At 36.7% G+C, this 26,772-nt stretch overlaps 1 protein-coding gene and 1 long non-coding RNA gene across 6 annotated transcripts in view; one reads left to right on the top strand and one right to left on the bottom strand.

The window, feature by feature from the left end:
• ZNF143 (zinc finger protein 143) overlaps positions 1-26,772 on the top strand; it is a 58,697-nt gene that overhangs the window by 24,920 nt on the left and 7,005 nt on the right. For all 5 annotated transcript variants that reach the window (XM_006180837.2, XM_006180836.3, XM_014555967.2 and 2 more), the window contains exons 8-14: positions 8,182-8,301; positions 9,515-9,590; positions 10,280-10,405; positions 11,520-11,699; positions 18,303-18,530; positions 20,805-20,953; positions 23,102-23,263. In XM_006180837.2, coding sequence (XP_006180899.1) covers positions 8,182-8,301; positions 9,515-9,590; positions 10,280-10,405; positions 11,520-11,699; positions 18,303-18,530; positions 20,805-20,953; positions 23,102-23,263 — 1,041 coding nt within the window. The remainder of the gene's footprint in view (positions 1-8,181; positions 8,302-9,514; positions 9,591-10,279; positions 10,406-11,519; positions 11,700-18,302; positions 18,531-20,804; positions 20,954-23,101; positions 23,264-26,772) is intronic.
• On the bottom strand, positions 18,942-26,267 carry LOC116666448. Its single transcript, XR_004323300.1, has 3 exons — positions 24,981-26,267; positions 19,416-19,428; positions 18,942-18,951 (listed from the first exon to the last, which is right to left on the bottom strand). It is a non-coding gene; the product is annotated as an uncharacterized LOC116666448 (long non-coding RNA).

Raw genomic sequence — 26,772 nt, 5'->3', positions numbered from 1 at the left:
AATTTGTAACTCTGCAAGCATTACATTATGCAGCACTGTCGATTCTTTATGTGTTCTGTTAGAATCCCAGGCCCTTTTTTGTGGTTTCCATTAGTTTTGACTTCATTTAAAACTAATTTTATTTGCATTGGAGATCAGAGTCCTTTGGCTTGGCAGTTTTAATCAGAGCTGTAATAGTTGGATAAGACAGAAAGCTAGTCAGGCTTGCTCAAGAAAAAAGAGATACGTTGTACACATACAGCAGAGCTTACAAGAAACTAAGAGCAGGGGTGTGGGTATAGCTCAGTGATAGAGTATGTGCTTAGCATGCACAAGGTCCTGGGTTCAATCCCCAGTACCTCTGTTAAAATAAATAAGTAAATAAATAAACCTAATTACCCCCCCCAACAAAAATAAACAAATAAATAAAAAGGAACTAAGAGCAGGAGCTGCTGAGCAGCTGGGCTTCACAGGAACCAGCATTGCAAAGGAGTCAGGACTGGAGGCTGATCTCACTCCCTTTTCTTCCTTCTGTCTTTTTCCGTGGCACCTCTGTTCCCTTCTTTTCTCTGCAAGCAGGCTTCTTCTGTGTCTTCATTGAGTTTGCATTTGGTTCATCACAGTCATGCTTTCTCAGGTTTAACATCCACAAGCAACTCAAGATTTCCCTTTATTTCTTAGGTCAAATTCTTAGGTTTCAGGAAAGGAGACTCTCTGGACTCAGCTTGATTTTTTTTAAGCCAGACCATGTAAGGTATAGGTCACTGGCCAGCCTCAAGATATGCCATCTTCTCTGATTAACAGGGTTTATGGCTAGGGTGGCAGATTTTCCCAGAACATGGGTTGGATAATTACCCCAAAGCCTGTTTGGTAGAGACAGTTTGAATGTGGATCATATTTCATATATATATTTGCTGTACTTTTATCTAGCTGTGTGATCTTGAGCAAGCGAACCTTGCTTTTCTAAAGCTCTTTTTTTTCTCACCCCTAAAGGAAAGATGTTGAATCCGTGGTTATTAGTCAAAGGCTAACATGAGGTTGAGCTGTGGAGCTGTTGAAAAGTAATCCATGACCAAGACCAGCTTCCAGAGGTTTGATCAGTAGATCTGGGATGGAACTGAGAATTTTTTTAAAGTAACATTTTTAGTGTTTGGGTTTTTTTTTTTAATTTAGAGAAGTACAAAGGAAAAAACCCAAATGATCAATTATCTTACTATACAAATAGCTATTGTATACTTAAATAAAAAGATAATCGTGTTTATATTTAGAAAATCCAAATGGTAAAGAGAGAGAAAAATAAAAAGTGCAGTGATTATCTGCACCACTACCCAGTAATCATCATTTAAGAAATGTGTGGTGGGTTTTTTTTTGTTCTTTAAAGTCTTCCTGGCAATGCTGACATGTCCCATGGTTCCCTAAGGTCCCTCTGTTGCCGCCCTCCATTTTTTTTGAAGAATGACTTTTTTTTAATCCTCAAATAAAAAAAACCCCCAATCTCCTTTTAAACAATTAGTATAGAAGCAAATTAGTTCTTTGGTAGCAGGTTTTTATGAGGTTTTTAAAAAAATATATTTCTCAAATTTCTCTTAATCTGTAGTACATCCCTTCCCCTTTTATCCTTTTTTAAAAATTGAAGTAGAGTCAGTTTACAATGTTGTGTCAATTTCTGGTGTACAGCATGTTTCAGTCATACATATACATATGTATTTCATTTCATATTCTTTTTCATTATAGGTTACTACAAGATAATGAATATAGTTCCCTGTGCTATACAGTATAAACTTGCTATTTAACTGTTTTATGTATATAGTTAGTATCTGTAAATCTCCGACTCTCAATTTGTCCCTTCCCATCCCCTTCCCTCCTGGGTAACCATAAGTTTGTTTTCTATGTCTGTGAGTCTGTTTCTATTTGTAAATAAGTTCATTTGTGTCTTTTTTTAGATTCCACATAAAAATGGTATGATACGGTATTTTTCTTTCTCTTTGTGGCTTACTTCACTTAGAATGATGATCTCCAGGTCCATCCATGATGCAGCAAATGACATTATTTTATTCTTTTTTATGGCTGAATAGTATTCCAGTGTGTGTATGTGTGTATGAATATACATATACATATATATATGTATATACACACACACCACAACTTCTTTATCCAGTCACCTGTCGATGGACATTTAAGTTGTTTTGCCACACTTCTGTAATTCCTTTCTTGAAAGAGAACATACTTTTAAATATAATTCAAGTTGCTTTCATTTTATCCTCTCCAAAGAATGTAAATTGTTTACATCCTAATATACAAGTTTATATCCATCAAATAACAGAAGTTATATCTGCCATGTGCATTTGGCTATTATCATAAATAGAATTTATGTCCCGAACCAGGCAGCAAAATGCTCCAGTTATCCTCAGCCCTGTCAGGTCTCTCTGTTGCTACAGAAGCTCTGCCAGTTAGTTCTGCTGGGCTGCAGCATCATGAATCCTGTTGGGCTAATAGCCTGAGCTCTAGAGCCAGTCTCCTTTAAGTCCTACTTCCCAGTCTGACCATGGACAAGTTACATTACTTAACCACTACAAGCCTCATTGTCTTATTTGTAAATCATAGGTAATATTTAATCCACTGGGTAGTCATGGAGGACCAGTAAGAGCACATACAAAGCACCCATCACAGTGTATCATATAAATACAACTCCTCAATAAGTGGTATTTAACCCCTTTATTACTGAAGTTACTATAAAATTCAGTCTTAGACCCAGCCCTCTATTTACCACTGGGATTCTCACCTCCTCAGAATCCTAGAATGTTAAAGCTAGAAGGGACTTGATATTATCTATACTGTACAGTCGTTTTTAAACTCTAATTTTATGGGGGTCATAGGGTTTCTTTGAGGTCCTTCAGGGACTAGCAAAGCTGAGCCAGCCACACCTGCCTGGGCCAGCAGCAGTAAGAATGCCTTTATCTGCTTTACACAGTAGAATGCTGTGTAAGATTTCATCCAGCGAAGGATTTTGACTCCTTAAAAAAAGTTTAAAAAAGAAAAATTACCACTGATTTCATATAATATGTTCTTTACTGAGACAGGCAAATAGGCCCTGCATGAGTTGCACAAGGTCACATAGTGAATTTTTGGCAGAGCTAAGGTTATCTCTTAATTCTCAGAAAATACATTAAGTATAAATAGTAATGAAGTGATTTTCTGTAAATGGTTTTAGAAGCTAATTAGTATTTCACCAATAGCTTCTAAATGGCTCTTGAGACATTTCCCTTATGATAATATATCAGGTTGTTTTTCTTTTGACAAGGAGTACATATATCTGATACTTAAATACCTGTTATAGCTTTAGCTTATTAATTTAGCTTTTGAATTTTGGATTCTGTCCATTTTGCCCATAAAATATCTGCAGAATCATCTATTGCTTTCTTTTCCATTAGTCATTGTTCCAGGCTGTTTTTCATCACTTCTTCCCTCCATATTTATTATTATACAAACTTCTTTTAGTCTTCTTGCCTCTGTTGTCTTTCACTTTGTTCCACACCCATTACTGGAATTTTCTTTCTGAAGCACAGAGCTGATCTTGGCCAATCCCTTAATTAAAATTTTTTCATGCCTGCCTTTTATTTTTGTTATCTAGGTTGCACCTCAGAATGGCACCTAAAACTTCCCAAATGTCGTCCTAAACTTCCCTTTCTTTTTTGTGGTATTTATTCTGTTATACGGACATAATGCTCATTAAGTTTCCATTTCTTCCAGACACACTTCCATACTTTTGGTCATGCTGTTCCTTCTTCCTGGACTGTTCTCCCTTCCCCTCTTTTTCAGCCTCCAAGTTTTACCTCTGCACAGCTTGCCCTACTAACCTTCAGCTCTCCCCACTTTTTAATTTAGTCCCCATAGAACTTTGCATAGACTGCTGTGATAGCAATTACATATTTTTAAATTTATTTATTTTTGGGTTTTTTTGGGGGGGAGGGAGGTAATTAGGTTTATTTATATACTTATTTATTATTTATTTTAATGAAGGTACTGGGGATTAAACCCAGGACCTCGTGCATGCTAAGCATGCGCTCTACCACTGAGCTATACGCTCTCCCTGCAATTAGTATATTCATTTATAGGACAATTTCACTAGCTAGAATGAGAGAGAGCCCTACTAAGGCAGGGACCATATCTTATTTATCATTGTATGAAGTAGGTACTTAACCAGTCATTTGTCAGACATTTATTATTTCAGAATTTCTGCCATGGAGGAGTTGGGGGTGGGTGGAAAGGGAAGTTAGTTTGGAAATAAGATAAGAGGAAGGTGGTAGACACAAAGCAGATTCCAAGTAGAATAAAACAATTTATTCAAGAATTAAGAAGATAAATGTTAACTGAGATTGAGACATAAAGGGCTTTACAAGGAAACATTTCCAGTAAAAGGGGAGAGAATCCCATCCCATTCAAACATTCTATGTACGGAGATGAAAGCCAGAGAGGTTTTTTGACTGTCTCCCTTGGCTATTTGGAGATTTTTCCAAATGTTGTATGCTGTTGGGCATTACTGTTTCATTGGTTTTCTTTTAAAAGTTTCATTTTGCTGGTTTGGTGTTGCTGTAGCTACTCATTCTACTATACTTTGTGAGGATGCCTTTAAGCCAGGTCTGTTTTGGATAATTAGAGCTACTAGTGGAAATAGTTCTGTTGCAAATACCCCTCACTAATAATGCTCATAATGCATCAAATGCTAGTGACGTCAGCTGGTTTAGAGAGAAGAAATTCTGTTGTTACCACCCTCCCTTCCCCCGTGCTGGCATGCACTCAGAGGCCTCAAGAGTTCTTCCTAAACCGGAGCTTCTGCCCCCCATGTCACCCACTACCCGGAGCTCTTGAAGCATACAATGCAGACATTAGAATGGGAGCAGAAACAAGCATGTTTTTGGAAAACATTTTCAGTCCTCATCACAGGTTATGAATTCAGTCTACTTTATTGTTTTAGCTTAATTAAATTAGGTGCCAAACTCCTAATGTCTATTTTGTGCCAGAATTAAAGCTTTCTGATAAATTGGCCTAGGAGGGAACAACAGAAAAGATTCAGATGTGGGCCTCTCCAGCCTGGTCTGAAGGTGTGAGCTGTGGGACTTAATCTGTTGGACCTGGGAGATGATAAGCACACTCACTTCCCTGGTGCTTTTAGAGAGGAAGAGGAGGAAACAGCAAGAAGGACTCTTTTCTTGTCATTTGGAGTCTCATTTTCAGTTTATTTCTGCCTTTAGAACTAGTGTAAAGTGTAATTCCAGTGCTACTAAGATAAAAATACACACTAATATATGTACATTTAAAAAGTACTAAATGGAAACACACCAAGATGTTAACAGTAGTTTTCTTTAGATGATGGAATTATAGTTCACTTGAACTTTTTCTTTGGACTCTTTGCTGTGATAGGCAAATTCCTCCAATGTATATGTATTAATGTTATTGTCAGAAAAATTACTAGTGAAGTTTAAAAATAGTAGTTAATTTTTAAAGGATTCATAGAGGCTCTTCTGGTTCTTGGAGATAAACTTTCTTATTCCAACTGTTTATTTCCTTTTCTTATAATTAAGATATATTTCACATACTATAAAAATTTACCCATTGAAAGTGTGCAACTCAGTGGGTTTACTAAATTCACAGAGTTGAACAATGATCACAACAATCTTAATTTTAGACCTTTTTTAACACCATAAGTGAGACATTTAGTTCCTTTCAATTCTGTTCATATATTTGGTGGTATAAATCCTTTTACCCAGCACTGTGAGATATGAAGGCATATATGACATAGGCTTTGACTTCAAGGAGCTGTTACACTAATAGAGAAGAGAAGGAAATACAATTATCTTTAAAATAAGACAGTGGGGTCAAATTCCCTGCCTGTGATGTAAGCTAAATTATTACAGATATGCTGAGGAATTGAAGAATCAGCTCTGTTTGGAATGATGAGAACAGGCCTCTTATTGGTAGGGGGGTGGAATTTCCTAGGCAGAGAAAATGTAGAACTGTATCATTTTTTTGTAAAGATACTTTTCAATCTATAAGCCATTGGGAATTGTGCCTCCATTTTTTCTAAATGTTTTAACAACATAGGTCTACTTTTATTCAGAAAATTATGATCTGCAACATTTAAGGGAATACACTGCAGTACATGAGCATGGATAATTACTAGCTTATAATTTAGCAATTACATCAAGATCCACTACTTGTTTTTTAAATGATTTAATGGTTACAAGGAAGAGCCTAAGGCAGACTCTGTATAGTCATCCGTGTCCATGTTGGGCATACTGAACCACTGTCCTCTATACTGTCATCATCTAATACAGGGCCTCTCTGTCCTCCCAGCCTTGTCCTGGCCTTGGGAATTCCTCCACAGCCCCCACTCCCCACACTCCAACATTTAAACGTGTACTGCTATAGTAGATCATTTCTCAGCATGGTGAGGACCTGACCATTCCCAGAGTTTAGATAGCTATATTCCAAAAGAATAGAATGATTTTTTTTCAGGGTTTTTTTTTTGTAAATTGAAGTATAGTCAGTGTACAGTATTGTGTCAATTTCTGGTGTACAGCATAATGTTTCAGTCATACATATACACACATTCGTTTCGTTTTCATATTCTTTTTTATTATAGGTTACTACAAGATGTTGAATATAGTTCCTTGTGCTATACAGTAGAAACTATTTTGTAAATAGTAGTTAGTACTGCACATCTTGAACAACCAGTTTATCCCTTCCTATCCCCGGTAACTATAAGTTTGTTTTCTGTGTCTGTGAGTTTGTTTCTGTTTTGTAAATAAGTTCATTTGTGTCTTTTTTTTAGATTCCACATATGAGTGATACCATTTGGAATTTTCTTTCTCTTTAGAACAGAATGATTTTTAAAAGCTATCTTAAAAAAAATGAAAGCTATCTTGTCACAAAGGAAGAAGTTTTTAAAATGTATCTACCCTAGAAAACACTTTATTTAATATAAGTGTTATTCTGTGAATAAATTAAATCTATTCAGTCATAGTTTTGTGAGGATTGAAAATACCTGGGTTTACTTTAAGATGGAGGAAACACTCATTATTTAGAAACTTAAATATTTAGTAATATAGGTAAAAATAATTTTTATTAGTCCTCATACTGGAATCAGATTCTGTAAAGCATATTCATTTCCTTAAGAATGGGGATTTTTTTTTAAATGGGGATAAAAAGCAATAGGCAATTAAAAATATATTTATCAAATTTTTATTTACCAAAAATTCCATGTTGATATGCAAGTGGTGAGGTGGGACAGAATCTCTTTTGGAAATAAGAGAGTTCTCTTTAATGGAAACCAAAAAGATTCAAACAGCTCTTCAGAAAAAAAGCCATTAGGATCATCTGTTTCATTTTGTTATGCCTTTTCAGACTTTTCTTTCAGCCTTTAGCGTCTGTTGTATCTCTTCAGTCATGATGATCGTTGCTCCATTATTTTGAAGTTTTTATGATATAAAAATGCTTTTGGCACAGTGATTTTTGAGCCATGTGTGACAATGTGTACAGATAAGATTTGGCAGCATTGTCACCACATGCCCATAGAGTAGAAAGTCATTCTTCAGTTTTCATGGTATTTTAATTTCTAAAAGAGATGATCATCTTTAAAAAGCCTCTGACATCAATGCCCTTGTTTAAAGTCTTGGACAGTTGAGTTCCAGAAAAATGATCATCTACTTAATATGCAAGTGCAAGTGCAGACTAAGATAATATGGATTGTAATGTCTCCCACAGGTGACTCAAATGACCTCTCTCTTTTTCATTGCTTTTGAAATTGAAAATGATTTTTACATTGTTTTTAGGAGTGTGTGTGTTTGTGTATGTGTGTGTGTGCGCGCGTGTGTGCACGCGTGCGTATCTCCCTGGAGAATGTTAAGGAACAGCTGCATACTGTGGATGCTGCCTGGCTTCATTTTTCTAAAGTGGGAATCAGTCTGTGAGCTCTGGGTACTCCCCCTTGTGGATCTCCTTATGACTTCTTCCAGGGGTGCTGACTGCAGGCTGTGGAACAGAATTAACCTGCTGGCTCAGCATGATAGAATCTTCATAAAATGATGACCCAAGTCTGGAAACCACATTACAGTTTTGTTTTTGTTTTTGTTTTTGAAAACTGTAACTTATCTGATTTATTTCTGCATAAAAAATTTAAATCATACGTTTTGCTTCATCTAGATTGTCTTACAAGGACATGCAACAAGAGTAAGTGCTAAATCTCAACAAAGTGGAGAGAAGGCATTTCGATGTGAATACGATGGATGTGGAAAATTATATACAACAGCTCATCATCTTAAGGTATATACGACGGACAGGCTGTGTCTGGTTATGAGAATACCTAGGACATTAAATGCCAACTAATATGCTTGTAGCATTCACAGTCCTTTGTTCTCCCCTACCTATCAAGATAGAAACGCTCACACTCTTACACAAACACACAAAAGCCTATGCAGTTGCTGGAAACTGTCAGCTCTTTGAAGGCGTGGACTATGTTTTCTTCATCTCTGTCTAGCTAGTGTCCAGCACACTACTTGTCACATGGTAGGTACTCTACATATTTATATACATTTTTGTCAAATGTGAAGTTTATGTAATTATATGAGAGATGTGTGTATAATCACACTGTCAACAGTGATTTGCTGCAGTCCTAGCAAAAGTCGGTGTTAATTGTCCTGTCTGTCAAATATATAGACCAGGTATTTTGAATACAGGTAAACATGACATACTGTGACTTGTAAAAATAATAGCTAACATTTACTGAATAGTTTCCAGTGTGTCAGGAAGTGTTCATTTAGCATATCTGGAGTAGCAGGCCTCAAGCCCATCTCCACTGCTTATCAGTGTGTGACCTGCCGTGTCACTTGACTTCTTAGTACCTAATTTTCCTTATCTGTAATACTAGATGATAAAAGTACCTCCCTCAGCGAGTGGTTGTGAGAGTTAAGTAAGTTAATTCTGTACATGTAAAGTACTGAGACAATGGCCCGGCATGCGGTAAAGATTTAGTAAATGTTGGCGATTGTCCTGAGTATTCATTTGTCACAGCAGCCCTCTGCTGTAGGCACTATTATGTCCCACTTTTCAGAGAGGACTTTGAGGCTGAGCGGAGGTAAGTGCCTTGGTTGTACCACTAGTCAGCGGTGAAGCCTTGCCGCAGATCAAGGCCCTTCCACACCGTTAACCTTACATTGTGGACATTATGTAGCCTCTCCCTGTACTCTGCTCCTAGCTCTCTCCATGTGCATATTCCATACAGACACCTTTGACCACTCTAGAAAAACTCAAACCTCCAATATTCCTGTTCTTATTTAAAATGAATACTTCTTAACATACAACATTGAGAATGATTGAGCTATAGTTTTTGAAAAGTTATCTTTTGTTTTTGAAAAAGAACATACAAACAACAAAATAATTCAGCAATGGGGGAAGAAAAAAAAAGAGGTCTGTGTGGAGACGGTCCACCTGAGGAGTGCCTCAAGGAAATAGACTCACTCCTGCATTTTAATGACAGGTCCATGAGCGGTCACACACAGGAGACCGGCCTTATCAGTGTGAGCATGCAGGCTGTGGGAAGGCATTTGCAACAGGTAAAACATGAATTTTCTTTGTTTCTTGGTTCCACTTGGGGTGAAGCAGAGACAGGAAGGAGGCAGGAACTGACCCCTTGATCTGAATTAGGCACACAGTAACCAGTTTTCCAGTCTCTCCCTTACTGCCTTTTGTCCTGCTTGCTCTGCTCTCTCTCTGTGTTCTCATTTTTCTCCTCAGACCTGTTTCTGCCTATTGTGTTCATATTTCACTCCACACTCTCCTTTCTTTTAGCAGGAAAAACAAAAGCCGAGCATGAAAGCTGACACAGAGTTTAACAATAGGACAGACCTTAGGGAACCATGTGGACCTGAGACTTAGCAGTGGGTTGGGTCCTGCCCAGGAACACATCTGGCCTGGCCAGGACCAGTGCCAGGCCTCCTGGCTTCTACCCTATTTGTCATTCCATGTCTCTGTTCTACTTCAAGATTTTGGGGTATGAATTGTGAACATCTGATAAGATTGGGGCTCTTTAAAAAAAGAAACAATCTCTTCTAGACAGAAGTGAAACCATTGAATTTTCAGCATGACAGTCCTGAGCTGTCATACTCTTGTACCTTTTTGACAGTTACTCTGTTCTGTTTGTATTATATCCTTGGTATTTACTATATTTTTCAATAGCTTAATCTCTCTGGGCATGCTTAGAGGGGTCTTGTGTAATTAAATTTCTTTTAAATTTTTCTTAAAGGTTATGGATTAAAAAGTCATGTCAGAACTCATACAGGAGAAAAGCCATATCGGTGTTCAGAAGATAATTGTACTAAATCTTTCAAAACTTCAGGAGATCTACAGAAACATATCAGAACTCATACAGGTACTGGTGTGAAGAAACACCCTATCTAGGCCAGGAGTTCTTAATCTGCAGGGAGGGACCCCCAGTTCCTTCTTGGTTTAGTAGTAGTGCTTCTCCAGCATTAAGCTGCTGCTCAGAAAAGCGTCTGAATGCCTAACAGCCCCACAGAAAGACAGACTTGTTACTTCCTTGCAATTATCTCTCCTACCCTTTAAATTTCCTTCTCTCCTTTTCCTCAAGGATACTTTGTTCTTATCTTCCCTACCCTCCCCTCGTACTGGATTATTTGTGGATTGGTATTATAAAGGTAATTATTTGCTTTGGATCAGAGCTGGAAGAATTTCAGAAACTGTTGATAGGAGATGCTGTTATAAGCTATTGATTAAGTAATATAGCATAAGGCTGTTTAATTTGAGATTTTACTACAGGTCTTTTCAATATAGTATGATAACTTTGTACTCAAATACTTCTATTCTGAGATAGTTTAGCAAATTTCCATGGATGATTCTTCCACTCATTAAAGTTCAAATATGATCTCAAATTGGCTTTACTTTACAATGTTCAGGAACAAAGCTGTAGGTCCCTGCTTCTATTTCATTCATGCTCTTATTTTTATCCATTATGTCAGAGGCAAATGTTTCTAAGCTCCTGAGATTCATAACATATTCAGCAAATATTTTTGATGCATGTTATGTACTAGACTCTAGATTTTAAAAAGGGCAAAAATTCTTTCTCTTCAAGTATTATAGAATAAATAAAGTAGTAGGTAAGCTGTTAGGGGATTCTGGGGTTGTCCTACCTTAATCCTTATTCTTGACTCTGTTTTTCTTTTGTATTTCTTTATGATATATATTCCTTTCTCTGCTTTTCTAGCTCATTTTTTAATATGCCCCCCTGGATGGTTCCCTCTCAGAAAGTAATGTAATCAGTGATGAGTTTTGAACACTATTCAGGTTTTCCTATGGAAATTTAAGTTTGGAGTAGATGATGCCGTTTACAGGGGGGAAAAAGGAAGCTCAATACAAAAAGGCTAGAGTTTTGAGCATGAATGATCCTAGGCAGAACTGAAGGATAAAACGTTGGAATTTTCTATGTATTTTTGCACAATTTAATTTATTTCCCTTTGTGTTTTCAGGAGAAAGGCCCTTTAAATGTCACTTTGAAGGTTGTGGCAGGTCTTTTACAACATCAAATATCAGAAAAGTGCATATTAGGACACACACAGGAGAAAGACCTTATTACTGCACAGAACCAGGATGTGGGAGGGCATTTGCCAGTGCAACCAATTATAAAAACCACGTGAGGATACACACGGGTAATGGTCTCTCTTTCTTGGTCTTCTGTCTTTCAAGGCTCTGTTTAACTCCTGCCTCTCCTATAAACCATTTACAAATAATCTCCCTCCTTCCTACCACTTGGCATGGTAGAAAGAGATTAAGCAACTTGAAAAAACTTCACCTTAGCATTTATACATTTATTTGACAGTTATTGAGCATCTGCTGTGTGTTCCCCTGCCAGGCATCAGAAATACAGAGACAGACAAGACACTGTCTGGGGCAGGTGATTTGGGGAGTGATAGTAGACATATAACTGCCACAGAGTGTCTCCCATTACGTGAACAAGATGCTGTGGGAGTAGAGAGGGGAGCAGCCATCTCTGTGGGAGTGGGACAAGATGCGGGAAGGCTTTCCAGGGGAATTTGATGTTTAGACTGAACCCTAAAGTTTGCCAGGCTGAGGAAGGGTGTTCCTGGCAGGGAAAATGTCACAGGTAAAAGCACAAAAGTATGAAAAAAACATGCATGGCTTACCTGAAGAACACTGGGTGTTCCATATGACCAGAAGCATGGAGCAAAAGTAGAGGAGTTCAAAGTGAGGTCAGAGAGGGAAGCAGGAGCCTTGTGTGTTATGCTGCCATGGTGAGGGTGTTTCTTAACCTGGACTTTGTGGTGCTTGAGGGACAGACAGGGAGAGGTGGCCTCTGTGTGTGTGTGTGTGTGTATATATATATATATATATTTTTTTTTTACCAGCTTTACTGAGATGCAATTCACATACTGTACAGTTCATCCATTTAAAGTATATGATTGAGTGTTTTTTAGAATATTCATAGTGTTGTACAACCGTCAGCACAATCCAGTTTTAGAACATTTTCATCTCACCTGAAAGAAACTCCATACTTGTTAGCAATCTTCTCCTACCCCCTGCCCCCAGCCATAAGCAGTTACCAATCTACTTTCTGCACCTATGGATTTGCCCATTCTGAGCATTTCATATAGATGGAATCATACAATATGTGGTGTTTATTGTCTGGCTTGTTTCCCTTAGCATAGTATTTTTGGGGTTCAGCCATGTCATGGCATATATCTGTGGTTCTTTCCCTTTTAATTACTGAGTAGTATTCTGTTATATGTATGTATCATTTTATTTATTCATTTACTAGTTGTTTTTACTTTGTGGCTATTATGAATAATGCTGCTATGAGTATTCATGTACAAGTTTTTGTGTAGGATGTATGTTTTCTTTCCTCTTGGATATATACTTAAGAGTGGAATTGTTGAATCCTATGATGACTGTGTTTAACATTTTGAGGAATTGCCAAAATGTTTTCCAAAGTGGCTGCAACATTTTAAAATCTCACCAGAAATATATGAGGGTTCCAGTTTCTTCATATCCTAGCTAATAGTTATTTTCTGTCTTTTTGGTTATAACCATCCTAGTAGATGTGGAGTGGTATCTATCTCTTATCTCGTTGTGCTTTTGGTTGGCATTTTCTTGATTTGCTAATGATGTTGAGCATCTTTTTATATACTTATTGGCCATTTCTATATATATATTTTTGGGAAATGTCTGTTCAGATCCTTTGCCCATTTTTTAAATTGGGTTGTCTTTTTATTGTGGTGTTATAAGAATTCTCTATTATATTCTGGGTAAAAGTCCCTTATTAGGTGTGTGATTTACAGATATTTTCTTCCATTCTGTGTTTTTTGTTGTTGTTGTTTTTGTTTTTGTTTTTTTTTACTTGTTAGTACCTTCTGCAGGACAAACGTTTTTAATTTTGATGCTCCACTTTGTGGTTGAATTTTTTTTTTAATTTAAGTATAGTTGATTTACAAAATTGTTTTAGTTTCAGGTTGTATTTTTGATGGGAATGGAAGGTAAATGAGAGAGTGCATTAGTCTTGTAAGAAATTTTTTAAATATATTTTTATTATTGGTGTTGAGTAAACTTCTGATAATTCAAAATCAAAGGACACTTTTATAGGATGGAACTTTAGTTGTGTCAGTTGGTATTTCTTAGGCTGCATTCTACAGACCCCTGGATATCTCTGGAAATATTTTCAGGGATCTACAACAATCCTTTATCTTTGAAAATGGAACATTAACAAGTTTGAATACTGCCATGGACAGAGGGGACGCCTTAGGAGAATTTAAAGAAATTTTGCTTTTTTTAGAAAAAAAATCAGTCAGTATTATAGAAAGAAGTTAAAGGAAAATGAGACCATAAGCAGGAAGCTTGGTTAAGGGCCATTAGAATATTTGCAGTGAGTGAGATGGAGAAGGATAAAAATGAAAGACATTGAAGAAGTGTCAGCAAAGGACCTGGTGACCAGGTTAGTCGTGAGGAATAAGGAGAACCCCTTATTCTAGCTTGTATGATAGATCTGACAGTAATGCTAAGATGGGGAAGAGCAGGTTGGGAAGGGAAGATAATGGTGTCAGTTTGCAGTATATAGGTCTCTGAGTATCCCTCACCACCTGAACTCTCACCATCTATATATTTGTTGTAATGGTTTACAGAATTTTTGCTCAAAATTTATCATTCAAATTGAAAATCCACTATAATGAATCTACTTGTACATGCATTTTTTATAAAGGGAAAATTTTTTAAGTTACATGTGAGTCTAAGTGAGAGAACGTGGAATACACTGAAGTCATATTTCTGATACAATCATTTTATGCTTACGTTGTGTAGAATACATTATGGCTGTCATCTTTCTGACGTTATATGTATGTTCACTAAGAAAATGGAAAAGCTTGTGAAAACCTAAGAGGCCTGGGAAAGAAGACTGTAGATTAGAAGAATTGTATTTTCTGATATAATTTTCATTCTTTTATATCTTTATTTCATTTTTAAATTACAGTATATTTTTTGTAGTGAAGAAAGAACAAAATTCCTATTTGATGCTGCTCTGTTATTGTGTATTATACACAAACATATACCTGCTACTGAGTTCATTGAATGTTAAGTAATTAGATAATTGGGGTTCCTTTTTGGATAATTGGTATTTTAAGTGCTTCCTGTTATGCAGACATTCTTGGTGGGTTATAACACAGATGCTTAAGAGCCTTTTTGTGATGGTTGGGGAAATTGGCTGGGATTTTTAGATAGGCTGGGGGAACATTATTTTTCCTATTTAAAGTAATGGAATATAAGCTCATTATCTGAAAGTTAGCCATTCAAGAAATTTTATGGGCAAATTAGAGTCTGGTAAGAGGGATGCCTACATTAAGTTTGGCTATACTGATCTTTGGAACATGCAGGTAGAGTAGTGCTTTCAAATGTGGCTGTACATTGGATTCACCTCTTAAAAACAGACTGACTCCCCGGATCCTATCTGCAAAGATTCTGACATAATTTTATTGGGGTGAGGCCCAGGCATCAGTATATATTAAAAACTCTCCAGGTCTTTTATATGCATGCATGGTTAAGAATCATTGAAGTAGGAATATCAAGTAGATAAATGTTGGTCTGAACCAAGAAGTAGGTCTGGGCTGAAAAAAAAAGACTGATTTATGATCATCAAGTAGATAGTAGAATAAAAGCCCGCATTATGCTATGAGTGGAGGGTAAAGAATCAGCTGTGTAAAATGCAGTCCGTTCTTGCAAGGATGGTCAGATGACCCAGTTGAGATGGTGCAGCTAGCCCTTAGGGAGCCAAAAGTGCAATTCAGATCCATTTAGTCTTCATGAAAAGATGCTCAGCATCACTAACCATCAGGGAAATGCAAATCAAAACCACAATGAGATACCATCTCACACCTGTCAGAGTGGTTGTTATCAAAAAGACAATAAATAAGTGTTGGTTAGGTTATGGAGAAAAGGGAACCCTTGTACACTGTTGGTGGGAGTGAAAATTGGTGCAGCCACTATGAAAAACAGTATGGAGGTTCCTCACAAAATTAAAAATACTACCAAAAAACTACTGTATGATCCAGCAATTCCACTTCTGGGTATTTTTTCCAAAGAAAACAAAAACACTAATTCAAAAAGATATATATACCCTTGTGTTCATTGCAGCATTATTTACAATAGCCAGGATATGGAAGCAAACTTAGTGTCCAGTGATAGATGAATGGATAAAGGTGTGATGTGTACTCATACACATACATATATACATACAGTGGAATACTAGCCATAAAAAAAGAATGAAATCTTGCCATTTGTAACGTGGATGAACCTAGAGGGTATTAAACTACATGAAATACGTCAGACAGAAAAAGACAAATTTCACTTACTGTGGAAGCTTAAAAACAAAACAAATGAACAAACATTAACAAAACAGACTCATAGAGAAAAACTGGTGGTTGCCAGAGGGGAGGCGGGTCGGAGTGAATGAAATAGGCAAGAGAGATTAAGAGGTATAAACTTCTAGTTATAAAGTAAGTCAGAGATGCACAGCATAGGGGATACAGTCAGTAATATTGTAATAACTTGGTATGTTGAAAGATGGTAACTAGACTTAAGGTGATTATTTTGTAATGTATAAAAATATCAAATCACTATGTTATATACCTGAAACTAATATAATACTGTAAGTCTATTATAATCCCATTTTAAAAAGTACAATTTCAAAACAAAAATAAAAAACAATCCCCCCAAAAAACAAATTTATTTACATCTTGACTGTGGTTTGGTGCCACCTAGTGGCAGTTTCTGCTCCAGCCTAAATATCAACAGAGCTGGTCTCTGAGTTGGAATTGCCTGACATTTCCCTGCCTGGCCTTGCCTTCATTTTATCTCCCCCACAACCATTCCCCAAGATAAGAACTTTGATCTTCCCTGCTTTGAAAATGCAGACTGGGCAGAGGACAGGAAGCAATTTCAATTACTTAATGTCCAAGACGTATGTTACAGATTACATTAGTGTGAGATTTTACTATTTTAGGGTACTTTTACTGTGTTTGAAACCATGGAAAAAGATGGAGTTAGCCAAGGAAGGTGTAAAGTGAGAACAAAATAGGATAAGCATATGTATACACACCTATGGACATCCTAGAGATTACATGAGTCCACACCAGTACCTCCATTTCCAACAGTTCAATATTTATATGTCCCTTCTTCCATAGAGAGAGCTCTGGTTTCCAACAGCATTGACATATTTACTCATTGCTCAGTCTTTTATTACATCTAAAATAGTTTCGGGGGGAAGGTATAGCTCAGTGGTAGAGTGTGGGCTCAGCATGCATGGGGTCCTGGATTCAATCCCCAGTACCTTCATTTAAAAATGAATGAATGAATGAATAAATAAATATGCCAGCCAGCCAGCCAGCCAGCCAAATTTCCCCACACACACAAAAAACCGAAGAAATAAAAACCCAAACAAACAAAACTTTTTTTAAAAAAGCAACACAACTGGTTGCAAATATTAAAAAAAAAAAGTTTGAGTCATTTTGCCCATAGCGCTGCAATAAACAAGCCTCCAAGAAGAGCTGAAGAATTTGTTTGTAGTTCTCCCCACCCCAGCCTAGTCCAAGACTGAGAGCATTAGTCAAATACTGTGTGTATGAGTTAATTTAATTAGTTTATTCTCCCCCCTAACCCCCTGACCCTGGCCCCCATACTCCTTCTAAATGGTTAAAAGTATTCATTTAAACTACAGTTAGGTTAATTTGTTCCAGTTTACTTTCAGTTCTAGGTTCCCCCTAGTGCATGTTAACAGTGTCTAGATATTTTATGATATTAAGTAATTATTTAAAATTTTGTTATTTTTTTAAAAAGCATCCATCTTTCAGATATACAATCTGAAATATTTATGGATGAGATGGAATGCTATCTGGAGCTGTTTCAGAATGAGCCAGGGTGGGAAGAGGGGGAGAAATGTGTGTTGGATAAATGAAACTATATTGGCTAATTCAACTAGTTGAAGGTAGATGATTGGTACATAGGGGTTTATTGCACTTCATAGTTTTGTGTACATTTAAAATTTTCAATAATAAAAAGTTCTAAAAATATATGTACTGCTTATATTGTTCTCAAATTGTTTTATGGAAAAAGAATTACAGTTTTATTTCCCTTTGTATTGAGTTTTTAGTGAATATTCAGTAGTTTTTGATTGGATGCAAGAAGTCAGATGAAGTTAAGATGAAATGTGTGTCCTTTTAGATTTACTGAAGTGTCCAAAGTATGTCTAATAGACTTTTTAGAAAATCTTTTTTTTTTAATTATCCTTATAAAACCCTTAGGGTAAGCTATATTAGTTATAGTAATAATTGCATTTATTATTGTTGTTATTAGTATAATACCATTCGTGATATCTAGGTTATCTAGTTAGAGGTAACAGTAACAGTTTCATCAAAGCTTAGAGTTAACTGGGCAATAAATATCTCCATCCTTATTTTTTACATCCCTTGTAATTAAGGGGAAGAGTGGTACTTAGGCCTGGGATGAGTCAGGGTGCGGACCACCTTTTGAACCAAGTTGAAACCATAGTTAGGGAATCTTTTCTTGTGTGCTGCCTCACAGCAGGAGAAGAAAGGGATTTGACAGCTGTTTGTTTTTGCCACTAGAGGCTCCCACTGCCCGCACCCTCCCCCTTCCTCCTTCCCCCAACTCTTCCTCACCCTTCTAGAAGGTATGGAATGATTATGCCCTCATAAGTAAAAGTTAATTTTTTTTTGGTGCTGTTCTTTACTTAGGGGAAAAGCCATATGTTTGTACAGTTCCTGGATGTGACAAAAGGTTTACAGAATATTCCAGTTTGTACAAACATCATGTTGTTCACACTCACTCCAAACCGTACAACTGTAACCACTGTGGGAAGACATACAAGCAGATCTCCACGCTGGCCATGCACAAACGGACGGCCCACAATGACACTGAGCCCATCGAGGAGGAGCAGGAAGCCTTCTTTGAGCCTCCCCCAGGTGAGAGTTTTTCCATTATATCCATGTCTGTGTTTGGGAATCAACATGAACATAATTTATGATTCAAAGCATATTCTCAAATCATAAGGTTCCATTCACATAGTCACACAAACATTTACAGCTGTGATAACTGCTATCAAAGAAAGGTACTTAATGCTCAGAGATGTGTAAGAAGGGAAGTTAGTCTGATCTTGAAGGTCAGAGAAGGCTCCCCTGAGGAAATGATTTTTGGAGAGATCTACAGGGTGGAGAGGCGTTAACTTGGTGGAGAGGCAGGGATGTGGTGAAAGGGGAGGTGCTAAATGGAGCAAATGCAAGAGGATGTTCCAGATAGAGGGACTGGCACATGCAAAAAGCCCTGAGGTTGGAGAGAGCAAAGTAAATTGGAGAGACTGAAAGAAGCCTGGCCAGCGTGGCTCTTCTACCTGGGAAGTGGTGTGAAATGAGGCTGGATAGCAAGGCAGGGGCACTATTTGTGTGTTGAGGATGTTCGTCTTAATCATAAGAGCAGTGAAGCACTCCTGAATAACTCTTAGTTGATTCATGTGCTATTCAGTAGTGTTGTAGGAGATAAAAACATTCATTTCAATGAGAATTAACTCCTGGAAGAAATATTTTAGGGAATTAGATTATATGATTTCAGTTAAATAACTCAGCATAATTAAATAGGTAAAATGAAGTCCGTTTTTCTAAAACGAACAAAAAAACCCAAAATAAAGGTTGTCCTGTTTCATTGAGTACCTCCTAAATGAAGTATATTTGAAAATTAAAGGAAAACATCTTTACTCATTTTTTTTTTAATGGAGGTACTGGGGATTGAACCCAGGACCTCATGCATGCTAAGCACACGCTCTACCACTGAGCTATACCTTCCCCCCTCTTTACCCAATCTTAACAGCTAATATTGAAGGATTGAAAACCATTTAGGTGAAAAAACAAATGGTTGGAGAACAAGGAAAAGAACAGATCATTCACTGCCTACTTAGATAATTCCTTGTAGTTCTGATTTGTTTTAGGTATCAGTCATGTGATAGTAAGGAAATAACAGTTCCTTCACTCTTGAATGCTATACTGTTTTCTAGCCAAAGCACTGTAAGTGTGCATGGTTAGATATCACAACAACTGCTGAATGCTTGCAGTTAGACTTTAACGATGTCAAACTTAGGTTTTTAGGCTGTTTTTTTTTTAAGCTTCCTCAGTCTCTTCCTTAAATGTTGATATTTCAGATTGTCAGAATTTCTTGTGTTCTGGAAGATAATCTATAATATAATAACATACATTTTATTTAAAAAAAATTAAACCAAGATTATCTTTTCAAGAATAATGATGGGTTGTGTCCTTTTCTCCTGTGTGATCCCCTAGGTTTTGAACCCTTTGGAAAAATGGCATAATAATAAGTATGATAAATAGCTGGGAACAGAACAAAAAGAAATGAGTAATGAGTCATAGAGATTATACCGTGATGACTGTAGCTATATGAGTGCGGGCATCAACCATAATTTTTAGAAGTACTCTTAAATTAGCATATTAAGTCCTTCTTGAAGGAAAAAAAAAACCCATATTTACCCTTTTTCTGGTCTTCCGAGTGGTGGAAATCCTCCTGGTTGCCAAGTATGGCAGTAATGGACTATTGAAATTGCTGTTTACTTGCTGGTTCTCTGTGAAATAAAGAAATGGATGGGGATTCCTGTTCTGTTACTTATGAAATGATTAACCTCACCCCAGATAATATTGCCATTACAGTGTCTTTACACAATGATGTCATTGTGTACTGATGACTTGCAATCAATCACTTGTGTTAAAGAATAAGTAACTTAGTGTTAGTACCTTGTGTTTACACACCATTCTGGTTTTGTGGTTAATGTTTATGAAGATTGTCTTATCATTTTTAACAGCTTCTTAAGTGACTGCAAGAACTTAGTGCATACCTGCCATACTGGATAGTTAGTATTCCTGTACAGCTCCCTCACTCCCCACCCCAACACACATGCACAGTATCACGTAATTATTCCAACTAAGAGAATAAGAGAGGTCTCCCTAAATTAAAACAGTTACATTTTCTGTGGAAAGTTTGGTTTGGTTTGCTTTGATTTGATTTGGCTTTGCAAAAGTGGAGGTGGAGAAGTTGGCAGAATGTGTTGGAAGCCATTTATGTAGAATTTGATATGTATACTCTTTAATTTTTGTCAGTTCCTCTGTAATATTTAAAATATCCTCTGTTTTCTAAACAGCTTGGCTGGTTGATCAAATAAAGAATTCATTTGTTTTAAACAGGTCAAAGTGAAGATGTTCTTAAAGGTCCCCAGATCACGTATGTTACAGGTGTAGAAGGGGACGATGTTGTGTCTACACAAGTAGCCACAGTAACCCAGTCTGGGTTGAGTCAACAGGTGACACTCATATCCCAGGACGGGACTCAGCATGTAAGTACCCACCAAAAGCCAAACAAGTTAAATAATATTTCTCTGAGTTTGGGCTTGAAAGGCAGATTGGGTCTCAATTGAGGAAATCCCTGAATTATGGCAAAAAGTTTGGAGTTTAGCTTGTAGGCAGTGCTACATCTCCTGAAGCTTTCCAGTATTCTAAGGAAAGAGACTGCATGCAGAGAAAGATTAGTAATCAGAGAAGGTCTGTGACTATAGAATTCAGATGGTGTTACGGGTGTAGTTCAAAGGTGAGGTGATGAAGCTCAGAACCACAGTGAAAGCAAGGGCTTGAGAAGTAATGGATCCATGTGAAACACAGTTCAGACAAGGGATCAGATTTGATGGCTGATTAGATCCAGGTGGTGAGATTGAGAAATCAGCAGAGGTTTGGCTCAGGTGGTGAGGACATCATTAAAAAGATTTTGGGAAGTCAGTGATGGGCAAATCTGTAAAATCTCCAAAATATGGCTCTCTCCCTACCTGGAATCACGGGAATCCACTTATCTAGCTTCACAGAATTAATAGAACAAGTATCTTGATTTCCCTCAGGAAAAGTAATGGTTGTTGTTTGATAGTCAAACTTGTCATTGTTTTCTAGATGCCACTAGCCTAAAATAATTCAGACTTGATTTCATGTTTAATTTAAGCTCTAGCAAAGGTGATCTTAGTACCTGGTGGAGATAGATACATGGGGTTCTTTATCCTCCCGTATCTGCGTTTTCCATGGAGAACCCTTTTCTTACCCGTCTCTCTCAGAGCTTTACCTGCCATGATAAGCCTGCCCTTTGTGCTGATGTTAACCAGGGGGCAGAAACATATTCAGCACAGGAAAACACAAAGCACTTCCACTATCTTATTCATCCCTCTTCCCCTTACTTTTGACATCACTAATTCCACACAGTACTCTTTGTCCACTGATTGGCATGTAAGATTAAACATATTTACTAACACAGTTTTAATTCAGCATCAACCCTAAGACTTTTCTTAAAATTAGATCATCAAAGACACAGGCTTTCTGGGGGTCATTTGATCTGACCTCCCTATACCAGAGAAATTCCCTCTACAGCAGCCCCAAAATAGATGAGGCAGTTTCCCTCTTAAGAGACAGCCTGTTCCATTGTTGGGTAATTCGAATTTTTATCAGATTGAAACCAACTGCTATGTCATCCCCTCATGGCTCTTCTCTGACCATATAAAATGAGTCTAATCCCTCTTCATATGTTTTGAAACAGCTATTTTCCCCACCCCAATGTTGTATTTTTTCTAGATACAACCTTCACATTTCCTTTAGGAATTAGATTTCTGTTCCATTCCTTTGGTCAATTAAACAACTGAACATTTATTGAACCAATGCCAGACATTTTGGTAAATTTAGTGTGGGGAGTTCAGGAAAGTAAAGGGTATCATAGTCTAGTAGGAGAGGGACATTCCTAAAATGAACAATAATTTCTCATAATGATGGGATAATCAAAAGATATATAAAGTGTTACAGCAATCTGGAGGAAGGAGAATGATTCTCCCCAAAGGAATCTTGGAGGCCCATATAGAGAATGGCCATTCAGTTGGATCTTGAAGAATTTTCATGAGTTAGCGAGACAGTGAAGGAAAGGGCAAAGTGACAAAAATAATATATGACACACTCTGGAACTGCAAGTGGTTTGTTGTGGCTAGAGTGCCAGATTTGTGTGCTGGTTTGGAAGTAGTGAAAAATTAGTCTGGAGAAGCTGTTAATGCCAGATCATGAAAGGTGATGAATGCCATCTAAGAAATCTGAGTTGCAGTGATGGAGAGTCACTGGGGATTTAAGCAGGGAGTATAATGAAGTGTGTTTGATTTTTAGAAAGGCAACAAGGGAGAGGATTATTGGGGAAGGGTTAGACTAGATACCTGGAAGGAAGTTGTATTATTGCAGAATATTATATGAGTGAAAAATAGGGGTCTAAATTGGCAGTAGAGATGTAGAAGAGGAAATACATTTAAGAAATACTGTTTTTCTGATGACCTCTTTTTAAAAGTTTATTCCATTGTAAAATATTTCTTTGGTCCCATAGAGTAGACATATACAAAGATTAAGCCTAGTCCTTAATAAAAATTGCCAAATAAAACAGGCAACATTGACTGATTGTAAAATGCATTGTATTGCAGGTCAACATATCTCAAGCTGACATGCAAGCCATCGGCAATACCATTACAATGGTAACACAGGACGGAACGCCCATCACAGTACCTGCCCATGATGCAGTCATCTCCTCAGCAGGAACACACTCTGTTGCAATGGTTACTGCCGATGGTACAGAAGGGCAGCAGGTAATTGCTTTTTTCTATTTATCAATATCAAAACTGTTATTACATAGATATGCAGTGTGATATAGTAGTTAAGCATACAAACCTCAGATTGAATCCTAGTTTTACAACTTCTTAGCTGAGACTCCTCTGAGTCTCAGTTTTTCCTCATCTGTAAAATCAGAGTAATTATTGCACCGATCCCATAGGTTAACAGAAGGATTAAATGAGATAATACATGTAAAGTATTCAGCCCAGGTGTGTATTAAGTGTTCATTAATGGTCATTCTTCCTATCATCTCTGTCAACATCAGATACTTAGGGAAATTCATTTGCAAAATTTACTTTATTTAATTTTTGAATATGTAATATATTCACATAGTTCAAAAAGCAAAACGTATATACAGGTATGCAGTGAAAAGTCTTCCTTCCATCCCTGCCTCCGTCAGCCTAGTTCTTGTCCCACAGAGATAATCATAATCCACTTTTATCAGTTTCTTGTGTATTTTTCCAACAATTCAGTAAGCATGTATAAACAAATTAAATAAATAGTCATCTCCCATTCCCCCTCCACTCTTTTTATGGGAGTAAACTCTGTAGTGTTCTTCACCTTGTTTTTTTTGTTTTTTGTTTTCTTTAACCTTAGTAACACATCCAGAAAAATCTTCTACTTCATTATGTAGAGAGCTTCCTAATTTTTTTTAAGCTATATCATATTCCACTGTATGGACACGCCATAATTTTCTTAAACTCTTTTGCTGTTTCAAACAATATATAACCTTGTGCACATGTGATTTTGCATGTGTGTGAGTATCTGCTATCAGATGAATTCCTATAGTGGAATTGCTGGGTGAAAAGACATATGCATTTGTAATTATGTTAAGTGTTGCCAAACTTCCCTTCTAGGGTTGTGCCAATCTACATTTTTACCTGCAGCACTTGAGAGTGCCTCTTCCTCTTCTGATAGTCAACATAGTGGTATCAAACCTTTGGGTTTTTGCCAATCTGATGTCTCTTTGTAGTTTTAATTTTTCATTTCTCTCAAAATATATGATGTTGGTTAATGTATTTAAAAATTGTTCTTGTCCTGTGCTGAAGGCAATGCTGAGTTTCACTGCAGCTCCCTTACACTGTTCAATGAAAGAGTCTGTCAAAATTAGTAGCTGTCATTCTTCCTAAATTCATTTATAGATTCAATACCATCACAATCAAAATTCCAGCAGGCTTTTTTGAAGATACAGATAATTTGATTCTAAAATTTACTGAAAAATGCAAAGGACCTATAATAGCCAAAACAATCTTGAAAAAAGAAAAAAATTGAAGATCTTCTACACCTTAAATACAAAACTCAGAATCATAAAGCTTCTAGAAGAAAAGTGAATGTTTTTGTAACCTTAGGGTAAAGATTTCTTGGACAGGATACAAAATGCACTAACAATAAAATTTTTTCTTTTCTGATAAATTGGACTTCTTCAAAATTAATTCTGCTCACCAAAAGACAACATGAAGAAAAAGATTAGTTAAGCCCCAAACTAGGAAAAAGATATTTACACTATATATATCTGACAGTGGACTTGTATTGAAAATATATAACAAACTTCTATAAATCAATAATGAAACAATGAACAACCCATTCAAAATGAGCAAAATAAATAAGTGAAATTCTTTTAAGTGAGCAGATCATTTGATTGCTTATTTGAATAGACCCTTCACAAAAAAAAATACATGAATGGCAGTTAACAAAAAAGTGATCAACATCTTTAGTCATCAAAGAAATGCAAATTAAAATCACAGTGAGATACCATTACAGACACAGGGAAATAAATGGCTAAAATAAAAAAAACTAACAAAGTCAAATGTTGGCAAAGATATGAAGCACGTAGGACATGGAGCACACTCGTGGGAGTGTAAAATGATACAACCACTTTGGAGAACTGTTTGGCAGTTTCTTATAACTTCGAACATACCTCTTCCCTGTGACTCAGCAATTCCACTAGAATGCATACCATATGATTCCACTTAACACGAAATCCAAGAACAGACAAGACAAATCCATGGTGATAGAAATCAGAAAGTGCTGCTTGGCTTGGGGTGGGGAGGGAATTGATGGAATGGAATATGAAGGAATGTTCTACTCCTGTTTTAGGTGGTGGTTTCACAGTTGTATCTAACTGTCAAAACTCAACAGAACACCTAAGATCCATGCATTTTTATTGTTTGCTTATTGAACCTTATGCCCAAACAAAAACCCAACCACTAGCTTTCAGGCTGTCTTATGGAATGGTCCCATCTAATCGGTTTGCAGTCATTTCCATGGCTCCATGATTCCTGGATGGGTTTATAGTCCAGCTTGGGTAAATACACCTTGTGCCAATTACAGTTGTGGGTCTGGAAAGATAGTGATCCTAAAGCAGACATTCTTATGTACCTTATCTTTAGCCTGTGGGCCAAGAAAATTCTCAAGAGAGGAGGCTTTGAGAGCTAGAATGAAGCCAGGCAGCTTCCAGCAACCAGGGATATATCACATTGTGGGTAGGGGTTGGCGGAGGTCACTTGAGGACCTCTGCCACCACTGCTCCTTCTGCTGTAACTACATGTAGGCTGTTGGGTGAATGTTGACTATCCACTGGTATGTTTGGACTGACTCCACCTGTGAATTATCTGTAACATTTAAATTAGCTATAGCTTATTTCTTTACATGTGTGGGAAGAAAGCAGTCAGTCCTTCCCTAAGTTTTTTTTTTTTTTTAATTAAGGTAATTGCATTTCTCAGACTCATTTTTCCAGGTGCCCCTGGAAGCCTGGTTGGCAGGTACAGATGGAAGAGTATATGCTTTCCATCTATTTTAGTTAGTTAATTTCAGATTACGAAAGTAATATATATTCCCAGTGGAATAAAATACAGAGTCTGGAAGAACCCCCACATACACAGTCAACTAAATTTCAATAATTAAAATTTTGACTATTCAGTGGGAAAGTTCTTTTCAACAAATGGTGCTGGAAAAACTGTACATCCACATGTAAAAGAACGAAATTGGACCCTTACCTTATACCATATATAAAAATTAGCTCAAAATGTATTAAAGATCTAAATTTAAAACCAAAGCTATGAAAGTCTTAGAATAAAACAGGTGAAAATCTTCATGATCTTGAATTTCTTATGTATGACACCAAAAGCACAGGCAATGAAAGAAAAAAAAGATAGATTAGGAGACTGTTTCTTACATGTAGCACCAAAATAGTAGGCAGTGAAAGAAAAATTAAATAAATTGAACTTCTTCAAAATTAAAAACACTTGTGCATCAAAAGCCACTACCAAGAAAGTGAAAAGACAGTCTATAGAATGAGAAAATATTTGCAAATCATATATCTGATAAGGGATTAATATCTAGAATATATTTTTAAATTGTAAAATAAAAATAGTATTACATGGGAAAAATATCTAGACTATATAAAGAACTCCTATAACTCAACGAGAAAAAAAACAAGCAACTCTATTTAAAAATGAGCTTAAGACTTGAATAGACATTTCTC

This window comes from Camelus ferus, chromosome 10 (genome assembly GCF_009834535.1).
Source record: "Camelus ferus isolate YT-003-E chromosome 10, BCGSAC_Cfer_1.0, whole genome shotgun sequence".
In the NCBI taxonomy this organism is placed as follows: domain Eukaryota; kingdom Metazoa; phylum Chordata; class Mammalia; order Artiodactyla; family Camelidae; genus Camelus; species Camelus ferus.
Note: the sequence above shows the minus strand (reverse complement) of the source record. Positions and strands in the feature narration are given on the sequence as shown.